Source organism: Pungitius pungitius, chromosome 13 (assembly GCF_949316345.1).
Source record: "Pungitius pungitius chromosome 13, fPunPun2.1, whole genome shotgun sequence".
NCBI lineage: Eukaryota > Metazoa > Chordata > Actinopteri > Perciformes > Gasterosteidae > Pungitius > Pungitius pungitius.
Window position 1 is genome coordinate 2,103,406 of NC_084912.1, and position 19,342 is coordinate 2,122,747.

General features: G+C 46.3%; 1 protein-coding gene across 5 annotated transcripts in view; it reads right to left on the minus strand.

The window, feature by feature from the left end:
• Positions 1 to 13,713, minus strand: part of znf804a (zinc finger protein 804A) — a 45,204-nt gene extending 31,491 nt beyond the window's left edge. The window contains exons 1-2 of one of the 5 annotated variants that reach the window (XM_037465075.2): positions 13,539 to 13,713; positions 12,810 to 12,948 (exon numbers count right to left, since the gene is read on the minus strand). In XM_037465075.2, coding sequence (XP_037320972.2) covers positions 12,810 to 12,920 — 111 coding nt within the window. In that variant the 5' untranslated portion in view covers positions 12,921 to 12,948; positions 13,539 to 13,713. Of the gene's footprint in view, positions 1 to 12,809; positions 13,043 to 13,200; positions 13,495 to 13,538 lie in introns of those variants that run through there. The other 4 variants (XM_062566530.1, XM_037465074.2, XM_062566531.1 and 1 more) reach the window with 4 other exon arrangements.
• Between the last annotated feature and the right edge of the window lie 5,629 nt (positions 13,714 to 19,342).

Sequence of the window (19,342 nt, forward strand, 5' to 3'; positions counted from 1 at the left end):
TAAGGATGCACATTTAAAACCAATCTTCGCAGAAATCCACATATTTACAAAACACTAAGATGCTCAACGTAAGTTAACCTCCTTCGGTCCTGGTGATAAATGATCCCCATGCTGTTAACATGTGGACGCTTTGCCAAAGGCTTTAATCGGTCTCTTAAAAGTAATCCTTAAAAAAATGATCCTTACGACCATTAATAACAGAAGTGAAAAGGTAGCATGTGCAGGGAATCCTTTCGCCTCAGAGCATCAGAAGAAGGACATTTTGGGCCGTGGCGTTGGGGGTAAACGGCGAGCAGGACTCGGCAGAACGTTGGAGGCCGTACAAACATGGAGGAAAGAATGCGAGCGAGTCCCTGGGGCTGTTGGGGCCAGATGTGTCCCTTTGCCCCATCAGGCTTTGCACCACTGCTCCTTAAACTACATCAAGCACACGCACACACACACACACACACACACATAACCGCGGATGAAGTTTGGTTAGAACGTAAATGTAAAAGGACACACATCCAATGACTCAATGAGGACGGAAATACTAAAGTTAAATAGGATTATATTTATTCGCAATTCCATCAAACCTGATTAATCCAAAGACGGATAATCTGCTAATTTAGAAAAGTCTCTCTTTCCAATAATTAACTGTGTCTAGCTGCGACTGCTAGCACGTATGCTACAGACCAAAGCTAGCAGCAAAGCGGGCCAATGCACATCAAGACAGTGATGTTTCTCATTTTAGAACACGATCAATGTTGCCTTCCCGAGCCTCAGCCAGAGCAGACAGCGTTAAGCAGCATTTAAAGTGCAATTTATTACAGAAAAGGAACATTATTAGTTTCAAATGGCTTCTTGGCTTTTCTTCTTCCATTTTTTCCTCCACTAGTTGAATCACAAATTTCTGCTTAGACGTAACGGAAGTGAGCGAGCGGGACGTCAGGTGGGACGTCAGGTGGGACGTCAGGTGGGACGTGAGGTGGGACGTCAGGTGGGACGTCAGGCGGGACGTCAGGCGGGACGTCAGGTGGGACGTGAGGTGGGACGTCAGGTGGGACGTCAGGTGGGACGTGAGGTGGGACGTCAGGTGGGACGTGAGGTGGGACGTCAGGTGGGACGTCAGGTGGGACGTGAGGCGGGACGTCAGGCGGGACGTCAGGTGGGACGTGAGGCGGGACGTCAGGCGGGACGTCAGGTGGGACGTGAGGTGGGACGTCAGGTGGGACGTCAGGCGGGACGTCAGGCGGGACGTCAGGTGGGACGTGAGGTGGGACGTCAGGTGGGACGTCAGGTGGGACGTGAGGTGGGACGTCAGGTGGGACGTGAGGTGGGACGTGAGGTGGGACGTCAGGTGGGCCGCTCGCTGACCTCCTGCTGTCTCCGGTGGTCCCTCGAGGAGCAGCCAACAGAGATGTTGGGAGGATTTATCTCGTTTTCCTCGTGGCGGCGAGGACACCAGGTTCACACCGCGACAACAGCGAACCCCCCCCCCCCCCCCCCCCCGCCTCCCCCTCGTTCACCAGCACGGCGCCGCTTTATCTCTCCATCCATCTCCTCCACACACACACACACACACACACAGAATCGCCTCCAGTCGAGCGTGTCTTATTGGCCTTCTGTTTGACTTCCTCTCCGGTGCGTGTCATTGTGAGAGAGCACGAGATCCAGATGGAGGCGGTTTTGTAATCGCGGGACAGTTGTTGTTTTTGTCATTATTTTTATCGGTGTTTTTTTTTAATTTTTTTTACTGCTCACTAAACTGAGAGTGGAGGGAGGAGAGGAAAAGATTTGAAAGGGGGAGGTGGGGGGGCAAAGTAGCGAGGTCGCAAAGTTAAACAAAAGGAACAAACAGGAGGGCAATGACTGAATGCTGAGAGGAGCAAGATGCATGGGAGAGGAGGGTCGGTATTTTTTTTAACGAGAAGAGGGGAGGAGAGGAGACAAATGAGAGGAGGGACCAATTGATGAGAGCAGAGAGGAGGAGGAGGGAGGGAGGGAGGGAGGATCAGCCAACGGGTGGGAAGGGAAGGAGAGATAGTAGAGAGGTTGACAAAAGAAGAAAGGGGAGAGAAGCACACAGGCCAGAGACGAAAGGTGAGTGAAGCAGCAAATATGGATGAAAGGAAAAGAGGAGGAGCGATGAGAGGAGGAACACAGGGTGCCAGGGTCTCCATCAAATGAGGAGAGGAGAAATTAAGACAAAATACCAAAAGGTAACAGAGGGATGAGAGGAGTCAAAGGAGATAAATAAAAAGAAGGAAAAGATGAGGAGGATGAGGAAGCTCACAGAGGAGACAAGGAGAAGAGGAGTCAAAGGAAACCAAAATTGAGAGGAAGAGGAAATGAGGAGCAACGGGGCAGCAAATAAATTGGGGAAACAGCTGAAGGAGAGAAGTGATGGAAGGAAGGGAGAGGAGAGGAAGAAAGCGGAGGAGAGAGAAGTGATGGAGGCAGGAGAAACCGAGGAGGAAGAGGAGCAGCTCAAAGAATCTGTCAAGATGAAGAGCAGGGAAATATAAGGACGTGAGGAGACAGGAGGTGGAAACAGAGCAGAGAAGTGAAAGAAAGAAGACTTTTAAGTGTTATTACGTAAACACTCCTTCTCACACACCTCCCTGTAGAGCACCGGGTTGACCTGTCAGGACTTCTCACAAACATTCGTGATGCCAGTCGCCAAGAAGAAGAAGAGAATGAATGTGGATGAATGGGATTATCTCATGAAGTGGGATGGGAGGGGATCCACGTGCTCATGAACCAGGAGGGATGAAGACCAGCAGACAGAACTAGACCTTCGGCTTCACGTGAAACGAGGCTGAAACGCGTCATGAAGCCCAAACCAAACCATCTCTCCTTAAACCTCACCGAGCGGCTTTTTGTGATCTTAACCTCATTTCCTGATTCAAACTAGACTTAGTTTAGTCGAGACCATAAACTCATGTTTTACAAGGGAAGAAATAAAAAGAGAAGTAGAGTCATTTTCTCATAGACGTCTATGAAACCAGAGGTGTTGCCCCCTGGTGGCCATCAGAGACCAATCGGATGTGTTGATGCTGGGACATTCATTGTAAAATGTATTTGCATTGAAGCATGAATAAAAATGAGGAGAACAACATCGCAAATGTTACGAGGCCGGGAAAAAGCATGAGGAAGGAAAGAAAACATGAGTAATTATGCAAATGTCTGTTTTCGAATATGATCGCAGATAAAGAGGAAAAAACAGTGCCAAACAAAACTTCATCTCATCTTTTCTTTCTCACTTATCTCCATCTGTTTCTGTCACTTTCTCCCTTTCTGACTCTCTCTCTCCCTCTCTCTCTCCCTCTCTCTCCCCGTCCCTCCCACCACATTCGCAGGGTTCATCCAAGTCGCGTCGACGCCCACTCACCTCCAACACGCTACCGCAGTTTCCATGGTAATCGAGTAGCGACCGTGCTACATAAATATGTACTTCACCATTCGGCACTCCACAACTCATTAAGAACATCCTTGGCTGAGAGATTCATCTCTCAGGGTGTTGTTCTTCTTAAAGGGCCACCGCGACCCTTTCTTTTTTTTTTTTTATTGGGGGGGTGTCTTTGCGAAGGAAAGCGAGCCGAGGACCGGTGGGCTTTTCAGCGTGCATGTAAAAAAAAAAATTAGAGCTGGAGCTGCTCCACAGAAGCGTGACATGATGGTAAATGTGACCCAGGGGGGTTGAGGGGATGGGGGGGGGGGGGTGGAGTACAAGAGAACGTTTTCTAGTTCACGACTCGTGAGAGTCGGAAACAAAGCGTATTTGGTTGTAAAAGCTCCGGTGCTGTGTTCACTAAACTAGTTTCCCCATTTATCAGTATGTGAGGCAGCACTAATGTGTGAGAGTAACCCCCCCACCCCCTCACCACCTCCCAAAAAACACCACCCCCCCCCTGCGCCTTGTACCTTACTCGCTCCATCGGCTCCTGTATCTCAATCAGTTTTCACATAAATGTTTGTATTGATTTGTTGGAATAACAAGTCACCCCCATAATAAGGAGCATTATTCAGCTCTGGTCAGGTTTTTATCATTTTTGACTGGATAAGTTTCTTTTATCACTGCTTTTGACACATTTTGTAGTTTTTGGGGGGGGGTTTCTTATTTGTTATATCCTGTGTGTATCCGTCTGATTTGTTTCTTCGTGTTAAAATCTTTAGGGGGGAGGGGGGAGTTTTTCTTCAGCTAAGACCAGATCGTAAAACCCCACGAGGGAAATCTGTGTGATGTGCAGATGAACTTGATTTGACCGGGTGGTGGAATGACTGTAAATTACATGTACATTGATCCAAAGATTGAACCCTTCTGTGACATCATCGCGTCTCTGGTTGCAGGACATCAGGTCATTAACTCCAAAGGCTTAAGGATCCAGGTGGGTCATTATAAACAAAATGCCCCGTATCCGCTGCGTGGGCTTCGACGTGTGGTTTCTGTTCTTTCTTTAGACCTTTTAGGTTTAATTTTTTTAGCAAGGCAGACATGACGTTGCAATAGTGGGATTATTGGGCTGCAGAGAGGGAAGTCCCTCCCGAAGAACGCTGTCCTCCTCTTCCTCTTTGTCTTTAGAAACCTTCACTGAGATCCTCTCTCGTTCACGATGTCTCGAGTCTTGCTTTTATTTCCTGCGTATTTACATTTCCCTTTGTGTGTTTGCACAAGCGATCGATGATATTTAAGGGAGAGGGGGATGGAAGATTTGATTTTGTTTGACATTTCACAAAGATTGCGCAACTTTTCTTGTTTGATACAGAGACAACGTTCATATTTCCAGTCGTTTTCATGTGTTGCACACGGAGCGCCTCCATCGAGAGGAACCTCTGGTCAAAGGAACAACAAACGTTAACCCCTCCACAAAGACGCTGTTCACTTACGGTTACCAGGCAACATGTCGAAAGGTGTTCATTACCGTCGCCATGACAACAAAGTTCCTCATCAATGGGACATCGGGCGAAGCCACACTTCAGTGTTTGTTGTTTCTCTTATTAGAATCTCTTTTACAAACAAAAACATTTCATATAAGTCGCTCCTCATTTTTAACGTTTTAACGAAAGTCCACGCGTCTTTTCAAAATAAAGTTCCCTTTTAGCAGTAAATAGCTTACAGCATGTCGCTAGTTCCTTTAACGCCTTATCCGCGGTGCCCTTTGAACATGGGAAGAGCATCCGTAGGGTTCATTTCATTCACAAACACACACACACACACACACACACACACACACACGAAAGATTGTAAATTATTCTGGCACTAAATAAAAAGAAGAAACGACGTTAATGTCAACGCGTCGACAGGAGAAGCGTTTTGTTTTGAAACTTCCTGAATGTCCCACATGATCACACACACACACACACAACTTGTTGGTTTTGCCAAGTAGTCAGGCTCTGACAGAAATACACACACACACACGTGCACACTGCTGTGTTACTGAAACACACTGATGCATGGCAAAGAAAACACACACACACGCGCCATGCTCTCTATCTGTCCCTTTGGAGCAGATGGCTCCACAGTCATAGCTGATGTTTCACACATCAATGAAGCACACCATGTACTCACAACTACTGAACACACACACACACGCACACATTCACACGCCATCTAAGTCACAATCGCTGCACACACTGGGAAACACGCTTGCACGCGCACACAAGCGGAACCGCTCGAGCCCAGAAAGACGGCAACTACTGTTGAATGTTGATTTGTTTTAATCGCACACACAAGCACACACACACACACACACACACACACGTACAGTCACTTTCTCGTGCACAAATGCACAAATGCACAGACATGCACCCGGTTGTCCTCATCAGTGCTAATTTATGGAGTGAGGAACCATGTTGTTGACGACTTCGCCACTCACTCACTCACTCTCTCTCTCTCTCTCTCTCACACACACACACACACACACACACACACACACACACACACACACACAGGCGGCGGCTCGTCGTAGTACGATTGTCCTGGGTGTTGTTAGGCCTGGCGTCAGAGAGGCGATGGCGCCCGGTGAGAGTGTCGCACAGTAAGCCCGGCGGGCCGAGGACATTACTGCTGTTTCCGGGAGCGTCGGCAGCACCTGTGGTTTTAATTGAAAGCACTCAGCGCTAAACACACACACACCTCTGCCGAAGAGGGCTAGTCACTTTTTTGTCTCAAACCAATGGTGACGCTAGAAGCTTCAGAAACAGATGAAAGGTAATATTCGGTATTACATGCTAATATGGGATCTGGACTTCTTTTTTGCAGGTTAGGGTGCGCTTCATTTAACTCGCTGGGACGAGTTCTTTCGACATGCCATTAAGTGACGGGAAGAGAGGGAGGATCCACATTTGATGGCGGGACTCAGGAGGATGTACTGGTGATATCGGCGGACGTTCTTTTTGTGTGAAGGTGCCCTCGTCCCAAACAAAGGAGAGAAACGTGCCCAGTGAGCACAAGACGTTATTTCAACGTTGAAATATGGTTGAAATCGGGTTGAAATGAGGTCTGAACGTCTAAGACCTCATTTCAACGTCTTTTCAACCGGCGAAAAAGTGCGTGAAACATCAACGTGCTAAAAACGGGTAAATTTATTGATTATGTGTCATGTTGTAACGTAAGGTTGAAAGAGAGACGATAATATCATTAATATTATCATAATAATGAATGAACTGGACGGCGAAATTTGGTCTACGCAAAGACGTGATTTCAACGCATTTAAGATTTTTCTTAAAACGTCATGAATATGGAAATACAGAGTGTGAGTCTGTTACGCCGGCTCGGGAGAGGAGGCGTAACAATATGCTTTAAGGACAAAATATTGAGGGCCGTTTCAAACATTAGTTGAAAACGCCTAACTCTGATCACATCTGTAACGCGCATGCGCAAGTTCTTACGCTTGCAGAGCTTCCAACGGGTGCAGCGCGAGGGGAAGTGTGTCCGGGAGCAGAGCGACGTGAACGGGCTGATACAAACACGGCTACCGGCCCCAATACTCTGTAAGTACGTGTGTGTTTGAATGAAGCACACCTGGTACTATAACCAGTTATTTTACTTGTGCTGCCCACTCGATACGGGAAAGACTGTTATTTTGGTAAGCTAGTTAGCGTTAGCGCAGATCGTTTGCTAGTTAGCACGCTAGCTTGGAGCATGCTAGCTCGGAGCATGCTAGCGTTCAACATGAACTGGACCAAAAGTTAACCTCAGAGTATTTTCCGTGTGTTTGGTGTTGCTTGTGCGTTAGGTTGTTGCTGTACGCATATCATATTATTGCCGTTCCCATTTCATTTAGAAAATACACGTTTTTAAACACAGATTGCAGGTGAATTCAACAAGTTGTGGCCTGTAAACAAGCTATCCAACACATTGAAAGTTACTGCATGCTTAAAGCAACATTGTAAAGTATGGTACTGTATAATATACTTGGAAATGTTACTCCAGAAATGCCATAAATTGTTTATAATGTCATAAGTAAACAATCTATAAATAAGGGTTCTCAAACACCTGCTGCTGTTATCATTATTAGTCACTTTTTTATTACTGTCATAAACCCAAATTACACACTTTGCCTTTTCTCTAAAGTCTTTGTTCTCCCCTCCTCACAGGTTCCTGTGGATGGAGGTTACATCTGATGGAGTTTGTCCTTACACCTGGTGTACTACTCTGAATATTTGAATAATTTCTGTCGTAGGAATTGAACGTACTGTACATCTTTAAGTTGTTCTTTCTGTACACAGCTACTCCTCCACTGTTCACCCTTAAGTGTTGTCCAGTTGAAGGGAGTTTTATCTGTGCCGATGTGATGGTTTTGGGACAGGATGCTGCATGTTTACAGACTGTAAAGCTCCCTCAGGCTTATTTTTCTTTTTGGGTTGAACAAAATAAAGTTAATTGAATTGAATTAACTTGTTCACTAGAGGCATCTGCAACTGAGGGGTGTTCTGCGCATTCTGAATCATTGAAGTGACGATGAGGGAGACGGCGCTGATTTCAGGTATACGATCCGGATTCAAGTGACTCAGAGCCAAATGAAGTGCCAATGATTTAGAAAATGGTTTACAAACACAAAATTCTAAACTAACTGGTTCATGTTGTTGCTCCACTTATAATTTCATAGTTTATTTTTTGACAAAATATAATTTATTTTTGTATTCTGTTTTGTATAGGAAAAGTGTTTAGTGTTATATTGATATGAATAAATACAAATTAATCAAATTGTGTTGTCCTTGTTAAGGGCTGTTGACATGATTGACAACTGTCAACAGCTGACCGTGTGTAACTTGTACTTTTCCAGCGAGCAATTGTGCCTTTGAAAAGACGTTTAAAAGACGTTGAAAATTGGTTTAAAAGTGAAAGTTGTTTCAACGTCTATTCGTAGACGTTGAAAAGACGTCTATGTTTAGACCCGTTTTCAACGTGGTTTTTAATATCGGTGGTAAACGCACAAATGTGGACGTCATTTTTAGACCTATAAAATAATGCTATAGCACAAAGTAGAGGACGACATTTTACCGTATTAAAAATCACGTTGATATGCGGTCTAAACATAGACGTCTTTTCAACGTCTACGAATAGGCGTTGAAACAACTTTCACTTTTAAACCATTTTGCAACGTCTTTTCAACGTCGGGCCATAGACGTTGATTCAACGTCTTTTCAACCAAAAAATGTTCACTGGGTGGACTCGACGAGGCACAAAAGTGATTTCATTCCTTATTATTGTATTAAGGACTTTAAACATGACCGGGGAAAAGTAGTGCAAATGTCAAAAGAATAAACTTTGAATCTCAATGCCCCCCCCCCCTCCCCGCTGCTACTCTATCAAGCTGTCGCAGCCACGTTGCCATGGAGACCCACTGTCACCAACTGCACTGCCTGGAGAGATATCATCACAGGAGAAAAAAAAAACCCCAAGTGATTTCAGACGGAAGCCAAAGAAAAGGGTCCCCGACGCTGGTTCGACGCATGTGGCTCAGCACGAAGTAGATTAAAGAAACAAACAGGCTAATGGCGCAGATTACAGCATGGAATTGAAACACCTCATCACCATGGCGATCGAGACGGAAGACAATGGCAGCAACAAAGCGACACTGTGATTGGTCAGTCTGCGGTCGAGAGGCGGGACTTAACTACGGGGACAATTTTGGCATAAAAGCTTAAGCTGATTTTTATAAAACTTCCAAAAAAAGAAATTGTCCGACCATGTGACCCGATGAAAAGCTCCACAACAGCTGCTCAGTGGACCTTGTGAGGGTGTTGTTTTAAGTTTGAAAAATGACCCTTTTTATTTCTACACACAGTGGCCTCCATGTGGATTGAATGTGGTGAAGACGTAGAGTCTGTCGCAGCTGTCATATCTCTTCTTACATAAGTCAAAGTATCATAACATATTAAAGACACTGGAGCTGTCTGGATAACGCAGATAAGAAGCAGAATATTCATGTGTCTCTGTGGACGAGGTGGTTGTGGAAGCCTCAGCATCTCGTCACACAGCTTGATGGTTAAATGCTTCATTTCACCACGTTGCAGCACACCTGTGTACCAGCGTCTGTATCTGTTGTTCCTCCTTTATTCGTGTCCTCCCTTAAACTCCCTGTATATTTACCACATTTGAACTTTTTCATTCATCCTTCAAAGTCAGCTTATGTTTTATCTGCATGATCATTCCAGTGATTTTGGATATTTTAGCCCTGAATTTCTTTAAAACACAATTTAATTATTATTTTTTTCCTTTATTTTAAAAGATTTGGGCGTATTTCACATTCTGAAAACAGCCTTTAATTTCTTCGGCACCTTCTTTTTGTCCCGAGCGACTTCAAACAAGTCAATAAGTCAAAATGTAACCCTCGTTAAAATAAACTTCGACAGATTACGGGTCATTAAAAGCTGGAGGTGTATCCTTCCCACTCACACTATTAATAGTATGTTCGCTGCAAGTCTTCGCATTAATCTCCATTTAAACCCCATTACCAACCGCATGTATAACAACGGCTGCCTGGCACATCAAATAATCAGCCTCCCTTGTGTTCAACTCTAAAATAAAATAAAATAAAACTTCTTTAAAGTTAAAACATGAAACATTTGCATCCACATGAATCTGAAGTTGAGTCAATGGCCACAGACCCCCCCCCCCCCCCCGCCCCCTCCTCATTCCCAATGCACGGAGCATGTTATTTGAATTTTTAAGACGTGGCCGTTTCAGGCAATTTCATCAGACGTCTCCCGCTCCGAAGCACCGGGAGATAAAACTATCTGGGGGGGGGGGGGGGCGGGATGCAAGGTGACTGCTGGTAGTCGTGTGAGCTCGTTGGCTAATTAAATCCCCTGATTTGCCTTTTTCTATTCCTGGATTAGGTGACGAACGCGGAGTTGAAAAACGTGCCTTTGAGTTTTCTTGAGTGCGTGATTACAGTGTATTTGTGGCGTCGGGGGTTTGCAGCGGAAACTTTGCCGTATGTTTCACTCGAAAAGCTCAAACTTGTTAAAAGGTGCGATATTGGCTTCATTAGTTTGTCATCTACTCGGTGATGCGCATTAATTAAAGGGAGGAGAGTGTCTATTTTCAAACTCGCCTCCGACGGGCGATAATGAGAAAGTTGGATTTAACTGTGAGGAGTGAGTTTGAAGGAACATAATTCCAAACATGAGGAGACGTTCGAGAAAAGCAATTATGTCTCTTGTCCATCCGGAGGGAGGACGGATATATATATGGTGACGTTTTGGCCCGAAGTTGGAAATGTCGGCTGGGTCACTGGATCGATGGGAGATCAGAGCTTGGGGCTGATCCAGAGTCAGTGTTTGCCTCTGTCTCCCGTGGACCACCGTGTAAAGATGGCCGACTCGTCCTCAGGTAACGAAAGCGCCGCGAAATCTCTCATTTCGGGCCCTCAGTGAGAAGCGGGCGTGAAGCCTTTCTGGTCTGCACGCTCCAAGCCGTTTTTTTTTTTGGACGTCGCCACCTTGACTCGATTTGCAGCCGCTGCGACTGAGGCGACACATCGCTGTTATACGTTGATATAACAGGTCAAAGACCGATCACATGCACATCGCGCATCGTCTCCCTGATTACCGCGTTTTAAACGCGTGGTCGACGTAGTCCGGGGGAAACCAGGACCAAAGACACAACTAAATGACAGGATCAGGCCACAAAATGAATTTGTCATACAAACCGGTGACACGTCTAAAGCAAACGTGATTGGACGAAAGCTCCCGAAACACAAAGACAAAGTGCGTGTTGCTGTCTTCTGGAATTCTGCACTTATTTCTGTGAAAGTGACACACACACACACACACACTCAAGTCCATAAAGATATGATTTGATCCAGGATCTTTATTGAACCACCGATAAGAGCGTTTCGCTCCATTGGGCTCTTGAAAAATGCCTCAATGTGCCCACAGGCTTTAAAAAAAAAGAAGAAAAAAAAAAGGTTAGAGCCACTTTTTGCATCCATCAGCACCTGCAGCTCCGCCACATTACAGCAACGGGCCTTTCCTCACCTCTGTGGTGACACGGAATCGGGGGTTTTCAGGATCAAGTATCTCATAACACACTCAAGCGCCTTCTCTTCCTTTTGTTGTTTGTTGGCGTTTCAACAGACGACAGCCAATCAGAGGGCACAAAGGGCCCCCCGCGCAGCCGACGCAGGTCTCGACCCCCTCGGCCCGACGTCGTGACTCATGATCCACGGGCCTCGTTTCGCAGGAAAAAGCGACGACCCCCCCCCCCCCCCCCCGATTCGTTCCCAATGACGAATGCGCGGCTCTTAATTAGGATTGTTCTCGCTCAAACCGCCTTTGAAGGGATTCGAGTGTGCATGTGAAAAATGGAAGTGGGCTGGGTTTTGATTCCGTGTAATGAGCCCACTGCCCTTACACCACCACCCCTCCAACGTCCCGTCTGCTGTCTCCCTTTGAAGCCCCGTAGGAATACACACATACACACGCCCCCCCCCCCCTACAAGGACTCGCTGTAATTATGTTTGCGTGTAAAGTTCAGGGAGGGAATGAAGACGCCGGGTTTAGTTGGAGTTTAGATGACGAGGAGGAGGAAGAGTGAAAAGTTGAAGAAGCCTGTGAGTCACGCGGACGCCTTCGAAGGTCCCCCCCCCCCCACCTCCCCCGCGGCTTCAGGACTCATCTTCACTCACAATGCAATCAAACAACCTCTGGGATTCCAAGAAGTACGACACGCCAGATGAGTCTTTGGATCCTCAAAAAGTGCCCACTCAGACGCAGACCTTTTTTTCTTTTTTCTTTTTTGTGGTTTTTAGCAGCTCGTTAAAATGAGTTGACAGGGACGAGTTGTGGGTATTTTTTGTCTAAAAAAAAACAACAGCAAACATGTGTGTTTGAAACCTGGAGAACATGTGGCTCGTGTCAAACTAAAGGGGGAACTACACGCCAAGTGAAAAAGAGTCCTGATTTTTTTTGCTGACATGAAACACTTGCAGCCGGAGGAGCTTTTAGTGTAAGAAGGGGGGGGGGGGCATCCCACCCCCATCGGCAGCTTTCAGTCTCCAATACCAAGTCAATTAACCTAATGAAAGTGGCAATTAATTAACTCGCAAACACGGTGATTAAGGAGCTGCCAATCAGCCGAGTGGGCGTGGCTTAGGGTCACGCTGATTTAGAGGTAATGACTTCCTGGCTTCTCGTGAATTCAGTAATAAAAAAATAAAAATTAACACACACACACACATATGCACACATGCACTTTGCATTAGACATTGATTCAGATATATTCACCGATCTGACGCCGTGGAAACGGCCCACAAAGTTTTCACAAAAGAGCCCTTTGGTTAGTTGTGGGGTGGGGGGGGGGGGGGGGGGCTCACCGTGTTCCTCTGTCCGCTGGCCCCTATCGGTCCTCTGAACACCCCCTTGATGCTCCGCAGCTGGCCGTCACGCAGGTGCGTGGAGCTGATCACGATGTAGTAGCACGCCATCGCGTGGACTTAAGCCTCCGTCCGGACTCTTGAAGAAAAAAAGAGAGAAATAAAAAGTCGGCTTCCTTCTTCTTCTTCTTCTTCTTCTTCTTGTTCCGCGGCTCTCCTCGTCCTCTCCTGCTCTGGTTTTATGAAGTAAAGGAGGGAAGAAGAAATCAGAAAGGGAGGAGTGACCTCCTCCCCCCTCCTCATCCCTCCCTTGTGATTTATTCCCTCTCTTCTCGAAGTTTGTGACTCTTCCTTCTCCCTCCGTAGCTTCCTTTCTTTTGAAATATCTCACCTTCTACTCCTCCTTTCCTCCCGCTCTCATCTTCTGCTCGTTGTCTAACTGTTTAAAAGAAGAATCTCCCTTTTAAATATCTCTCCCTTTGAGTATTTCCCCCTCCAGATGTTTCGCTCCCATCTTTCATTCATCAATCTTTCCTTGTCATTGACTCCCTTCCTCCCTCCCTCCCTTCCTCCCTCCCTCCCTCCCTTTCTCTTTCTTGCTGAGTCGAAATTTCTCGCAGAAATCTGCGCCTCTCATTGATCAGCCTCGCAGTTCCCCTCAACTATCTCCACCCCCCCCCCTCCCCCCTTTTGTCCCCGTGTCTCTCTAAGTGGAAGGGACGGATTTACTTCTCGTCTTTGTTCCTCGCCTCCTCCTCCTCTCCTCCTCCCCTGGTTAGTGAGGAGGAGCAGCAGAAGTGCTCAGCGCTGCTCTCCTCCCCTCCGCTCGCGCAGCCTCCCTCCTCAGATGGTCCTCTCCTCTCCTGCGCCGCATCTCCTGCCTCTCCCCCCCCCCCCTTCCTCCCCCCCCTCCCTCTCTGCTGATCTCTTGCTCCGCGGCCAGCAGAGTGCTTTGCTCCTCAGTTACCCGCGGTTACCATCTGCCCTTTTAACGCATGGAGTGCTGACGCTTGCTCTCTCCTCCCTCCCTCCCTTCCTCCCTCCTTCCCACCTCCCTCTCCATCCCTCCTCTCTCTCTCTCTCTCTCTCTCTCTCTCTCTGCCTCTTGCTGTCTTTCTTCTCTCTTTAATCATCTCCCCTCTCTCCCTTCCCTCGCTCCCTTGCTTCCCTCCGAAGGAGACATGCTCCACCTACTGGTGAGCAGAGGGATGTTCGGAGAGGAAAAGGGGGGAAGTAAAGGTGGGGAGAGCTCTTCAATCTCCCCCCCCCCCCCCCCCCCCCCCCCCATATCCCCCATCAGGTCTTCAGATGGAAACATTGATTCGGTGCTTGGCTCAAGGGCACGTGGGTTGTGTTTAAATCTGGTTCTCCTCACCATCATGGTCTGGAACTGGAAGAAAACGAATCAAACACTAAGCAGATGCATCAAATGCATCACACAGACCCAGCGACGCCTTCAAAGACGAGTGAGGCAGAGGTTGATCTGGTGACCACGGTTTGGTTATTTCACCTATTTTATTTACCACAAGCAGAGCAAGAGCCCAACACAACTTGATATTGTTTCCCTCACTGCAAAGTGTGTGTAATAAACCAGATCAGACTATGTTTTATATATATATATCAGCGCTTAAGATGAAGCCTCTCACTCTGCACAGAAGCCAAAACGTTCATTTATTCACCCTCAAAGTGGTTTCATTGGCTGATTGAGATGTGGGAGCTTCTGTCTGTTGATGCCTCAGTGTTTAGCGGATCCAAGAGGCCTCCAGAGGTACGAAGCAACATGTGAGGCTTTTATAAACTGATAAAAGAATGGTTTGTCTGCAGGAGGCCGGCGAGTAGAATGCAGACAAAGCGCTGACACACAGAGAGAATCAGAAAGTATTCAGATGGAGAAGATCCCTCAGCTGGAGAGGACATTTGGGGTAAGTCGAGTATTCCAGACGGTTTACTTTTCAGCTCAAAAGATAAATGCTTTGTGCGTGTATTTATTTTATTGCACTGCAGCTTTTTGTCGCAGGAATAAGATACAAACTTTTTTTTCATCCCTTTTCTTTTTTTAGCTCAGTCCACATCTAATATTCTCTTATCTCCCTCTTATCAATCCAGACTCTGCACATAATCCGGTTTGGTCATCACATGATATATATATATATATATATATTTCTCTTCTGCAGCTCTCTGACTTAATCAGAACAACCAGTCCGTTATTGTTGCATAACTGGATTAAACTTCCCCCCCCACAGAAAAGTTTGGATGTCTGAATATTAAAATACTTTCAGTGTATCCTTGAGGTGTGTTTCTAGGCATGGAGGTCTTTTCTCTTTTCCCAAATTCCCCACTAAGCAATACAGATTAATAATGGATTTGTGCCTTGTATGGAATTTATTAAAGCACCTCATGTGCTCGTTTCACTTTAATAAAAAATGAGGCTCCATCTAATTGGCTACTCAAAATTCAGAACAAGCCAAACAAAAGATTTAGATTTTTTATTGTGCATAACAACTGGAAATAAAGCCTTCACACCCACGGGGCTCCTCGGAAATGAACAACTTAAATATCTACTGATGGCCACGTCCATGTACCAAACCGCTCGTGCTGCTTAGCGTAGCTTAGCTTAGCATGTTGGTTACTAGCTAGCTGGCGAAATATTCATCCTCTTAGGTCTTAGGTCTTTTTCTTTTCTTGCAACTCGTGTCAATTGCTGCTTGTTTCAATGAATGAACGAATGCTCTGCACTCAGTTAAGTCTTGATGCTACGATCACTCAGGAAATTGAGTGATTGTCAATCATCCCGCTCACGGATTCACAGGCTGAAGCTTGCAGCGTGCAGTGTGAGATGAAATCTCAATGTGCACGTTGTCTCCTGTTGGTCGCACGTCCCTGCCGGACGTCGCTAAGTTAAAGGGGACCCAACGACCTTTCGCCAGAAGGTCAAACCTGCAGCGCTTTCGCTGCACAAACACACTTTTCGTCAAAGTGCGCCGTGCCGTTGACTGTGTGGGTTCATTTTCACCGTTATTATATCATCCACCCATGGTGGATCCCAGCGTCACGCCTCCGCCTGGAGCCCTCGCTGCGTGTAGAGCTAAAGGTGTTACGCTGAGATTTCATTCAGAAAGGAACCAAACGAGTGACTACATCTGCATCCGCGTCGGCTTTTAGGAGGAATGTCCTCAACAGGAAATTGTGAAAGACTCCCCCAGAGCATCGCTCGGGTTTTAGTGACCGAATATTGTTGTTGAGCTTTGAAAAAATAAAGTACACAGTAAGAGGCTTATCTGATGAATTTCCTTCTGCTTTGGGTCCCATGATCCAGCACTGTAATAAGCTTAAAACCCTCCCATCGGCCCCACTAGATTAATTTGACAAAAATACAAATCTAATTTTGTACTCCCTGGTCCATTCTGGTTTATTTCTGCATATATATATATAAGTGTATTTTTATTTGTTCAAAAATAAAACATAAGGATGAAATACCAGGGAAAATATACATGCACAGTACAGCTCCACTGTAGTACCTCATTGTACTTATACTCTACATCATTTCTGTTATATTCAATGGAAGGGCAAGATAATATTTTAATTACTGTGTTTATAGGGGGGGGGGGGTGACGATAAAAGGAAAAACTGAGAAGTTAACTGTACTGATATTGTGTGTTAAATTGCATTTAATAACATATCACATGTCGGGATAAAGAATAACCGGATCCATGCTAATGTTCCCTCGTCTACACACACACACGTGCAGGAAAAAGCCAAATGAGCAGATGTACCAAACAGAAGTGGAGGATTTTTTGGAAGTGTGGCCACAGATGGGTTACAAATTATCAGCACACACAGACAAGAACAATGTATTCAAAGCGCTGCTCAATTTTCTTTTTGTTAATTAGCTTCCATAACGTCTCCTTTCAGAGGAAAGAAAGCAGCCAAAAATTCACATGTGGGTTTTATTTTAACACTTTGTTTATTCGCTTTCAGTCCATTTCTCGCAAATTCGCCAAATGTTAGCCTTTGTTTGCACATTTAATTATTTTGCAGAAAGGAATTATCTTAATGTAATTAGAAACTAGGACTTTTTAGGATATTCCTGTTACATCTTTAAAAGATTTTCATTCAGACGGAGCCAGAAATCTCCACTTCAGCAGCACTGATCAAACATCCCACTTTCATTCCTCTTTATATTCTGAAGGTTTTCACAGAGTTAGTTCAGGTATCCTCCACAACCTGAATTATACAACATTTTATCATTCACATGGATTTCTGATGGCATGTTCGGAATCATTGGCTCGTGTGGAAAAAGCTCAGGAAGTTTTACCCACGGCTTCATCAAACCGAGGCACCCGCAGCGTGACAGGAGGCCACACACGTGCAGAGAGGTGCACGGTGAAAGCAACACTTTTGTCCTCACACAACACTCATGTATGATTCAGATGTGATAATGTGCGCTTCTCCGAATGCGGATGGCGTGCGCGCGCCGCCGTGACGCCCGTGCAGGCGGACAGAAGCAACGCATTTGTATTATTATTATTATTATCCCCCGTGGTTCGCTTCTGCGCTTCGTCAAATCTAATCAAAGCCAACAGGCGGGATAATGCTGCGCCGCTTTAGGGGAATTTATTCGGCATCCTGTGCGTAACCCACCTCTCGCTGCCTGTTAACATTCTCACATGGAGACCATGCTCGGAGCGAGGCGCCCCCCCTCGGGACCCCCCGCAGATGGGACAGCTTGTGCCGTACTGTGGGCCGTCTCATCCAGACGGGGAAATGTCACAGAAATGTCAGGGGACACCCGGCTTGGCTTCCGTTGGCAGGTTCTCCCCCAGCGACGAGCCGCTGAAAAAGGCCAACACTCGGGCCTGCGCCGCCGCCACTGTCGCCATTAGTTACCCGCTGGTCCAGCGTGCTACTCGCCCCTTCTCTTATTCATTTTAGGTCACAACAAGCAGGCCAGGGGGTGAGGGGAGGGGAGGGGGGGGGGGGGTGGGGGCATTAACTCATTAACAGTGACAGACCTGCTCCATTTGAAGGCACCTTAAATAATCTGCGACCTTTCACGGGTCAGTGGTATCGCAACCAATTGGGCGATTGTCCTCAGAGCGCTTGGCTCAGAACCAGCCTCTGGCCACCTCTCCCCCCCCCCCCCCCCCCCCCCAGCACACGACAGCGACTGGCACACACTGACCAGCTGCATTATTTTAAAATAAGCGGGACAGAATGCAGAACAAATGTCTCTTTTGCAGAGCTCATACATCGTGATGCAATAATCATAATGCATGTGCACTTCTTCTTTGTTTGGCAGAAATGGCTGCAGCCCAAATGTGTACTAGAACCGTAATGGTATAAAAAAACAACAGTTTGATATAATATATAACAATTTATAACGATTTTACATACAAGCTCAGGCTGGCGGGATTTATTAGTGTTTGCTGAAAACAGTAAATTCATGATTTCACCTGATAATGGCAGCAGAGTTTAAATTAAAATTCATCCTCTGGGAAGGACTTTAACAGCCATCCATCCGATAGGGAACTGTTTCTGTGTGAGGAGTGAGAAGAAGTGGTACAACCAAAATGTTCCCATTAACTGGCATTAACTGAGGCCCCCACCGAGAACAGGTCGAGGCTCAAAACATTGATAACCAGACACACGGTGGTAGCAACCTGTCAATCAGCGCGTTGCCCCGCCCTAAAGCATTACCTGTTTCTGGTCTATCTGACTCTACACGGACCATCATTTAATAAATTAAACATCATGCCGTGTTGAAGAAGAGCTGAAACTACAGATTGAGGCCATAAACTCATGTTTACAATCTTTACAGAGGGAATAGTTCGGGAGAGAAGTAGTGTTATTTTCTCATAGACTTCTATGAAATCAGACTTGTCGCCCCCTGCTGGCCAGCAGAGGGAAGGCAGGTGGGAGACACGGCAGCATCGGAAGTCGCCGACGGGAACTTCGCGGTGGCGCTTAAGATGAAGTTGATTAAAATCCCTGATTTTGACTTTATGCAGCTTCTTACTCAGTAATTCTAAACTTCAGCCACATAACAGACTTTTCAAAAGCAGAAACTCCAAGCAGCTGCTGAGGGGGTCACACCTTTCACATTAATATTCACAGATGGTCATTTTGAGCTGTGGGGCAGTGAACTAATTCCATTTGACTGTAAAAATGCAGATTACGGCGTGAAACCCACAGCCTTCATATTTCCTCGTGTATTTAGGTCACATTTTCAACACGGCTAAAGGTGCAAAGCGCTCCCCTTCCACGGAGTGGGCCGTTAACTCCGGCACTCGGGACATTTATGAGGCTAATAACAATCAGCGGAGGCTCTCAGCTGGGCAAACAGCAAACACACATCTGCCCTGCAGACTTATCTCCATCTGAACAGTGAGGACCAGCCAACGGCACCTTTGTGTGCCGTGAGTTCGCAGGATTAGGAGCGCGTCCCGGCGGTTTCCGTTGATTAGCATGTGAGCCAAATGGGTCCCTCCCCCCCCCCCCCCACCCCCGTTATCTAACGAGCTAATTACCAGCTA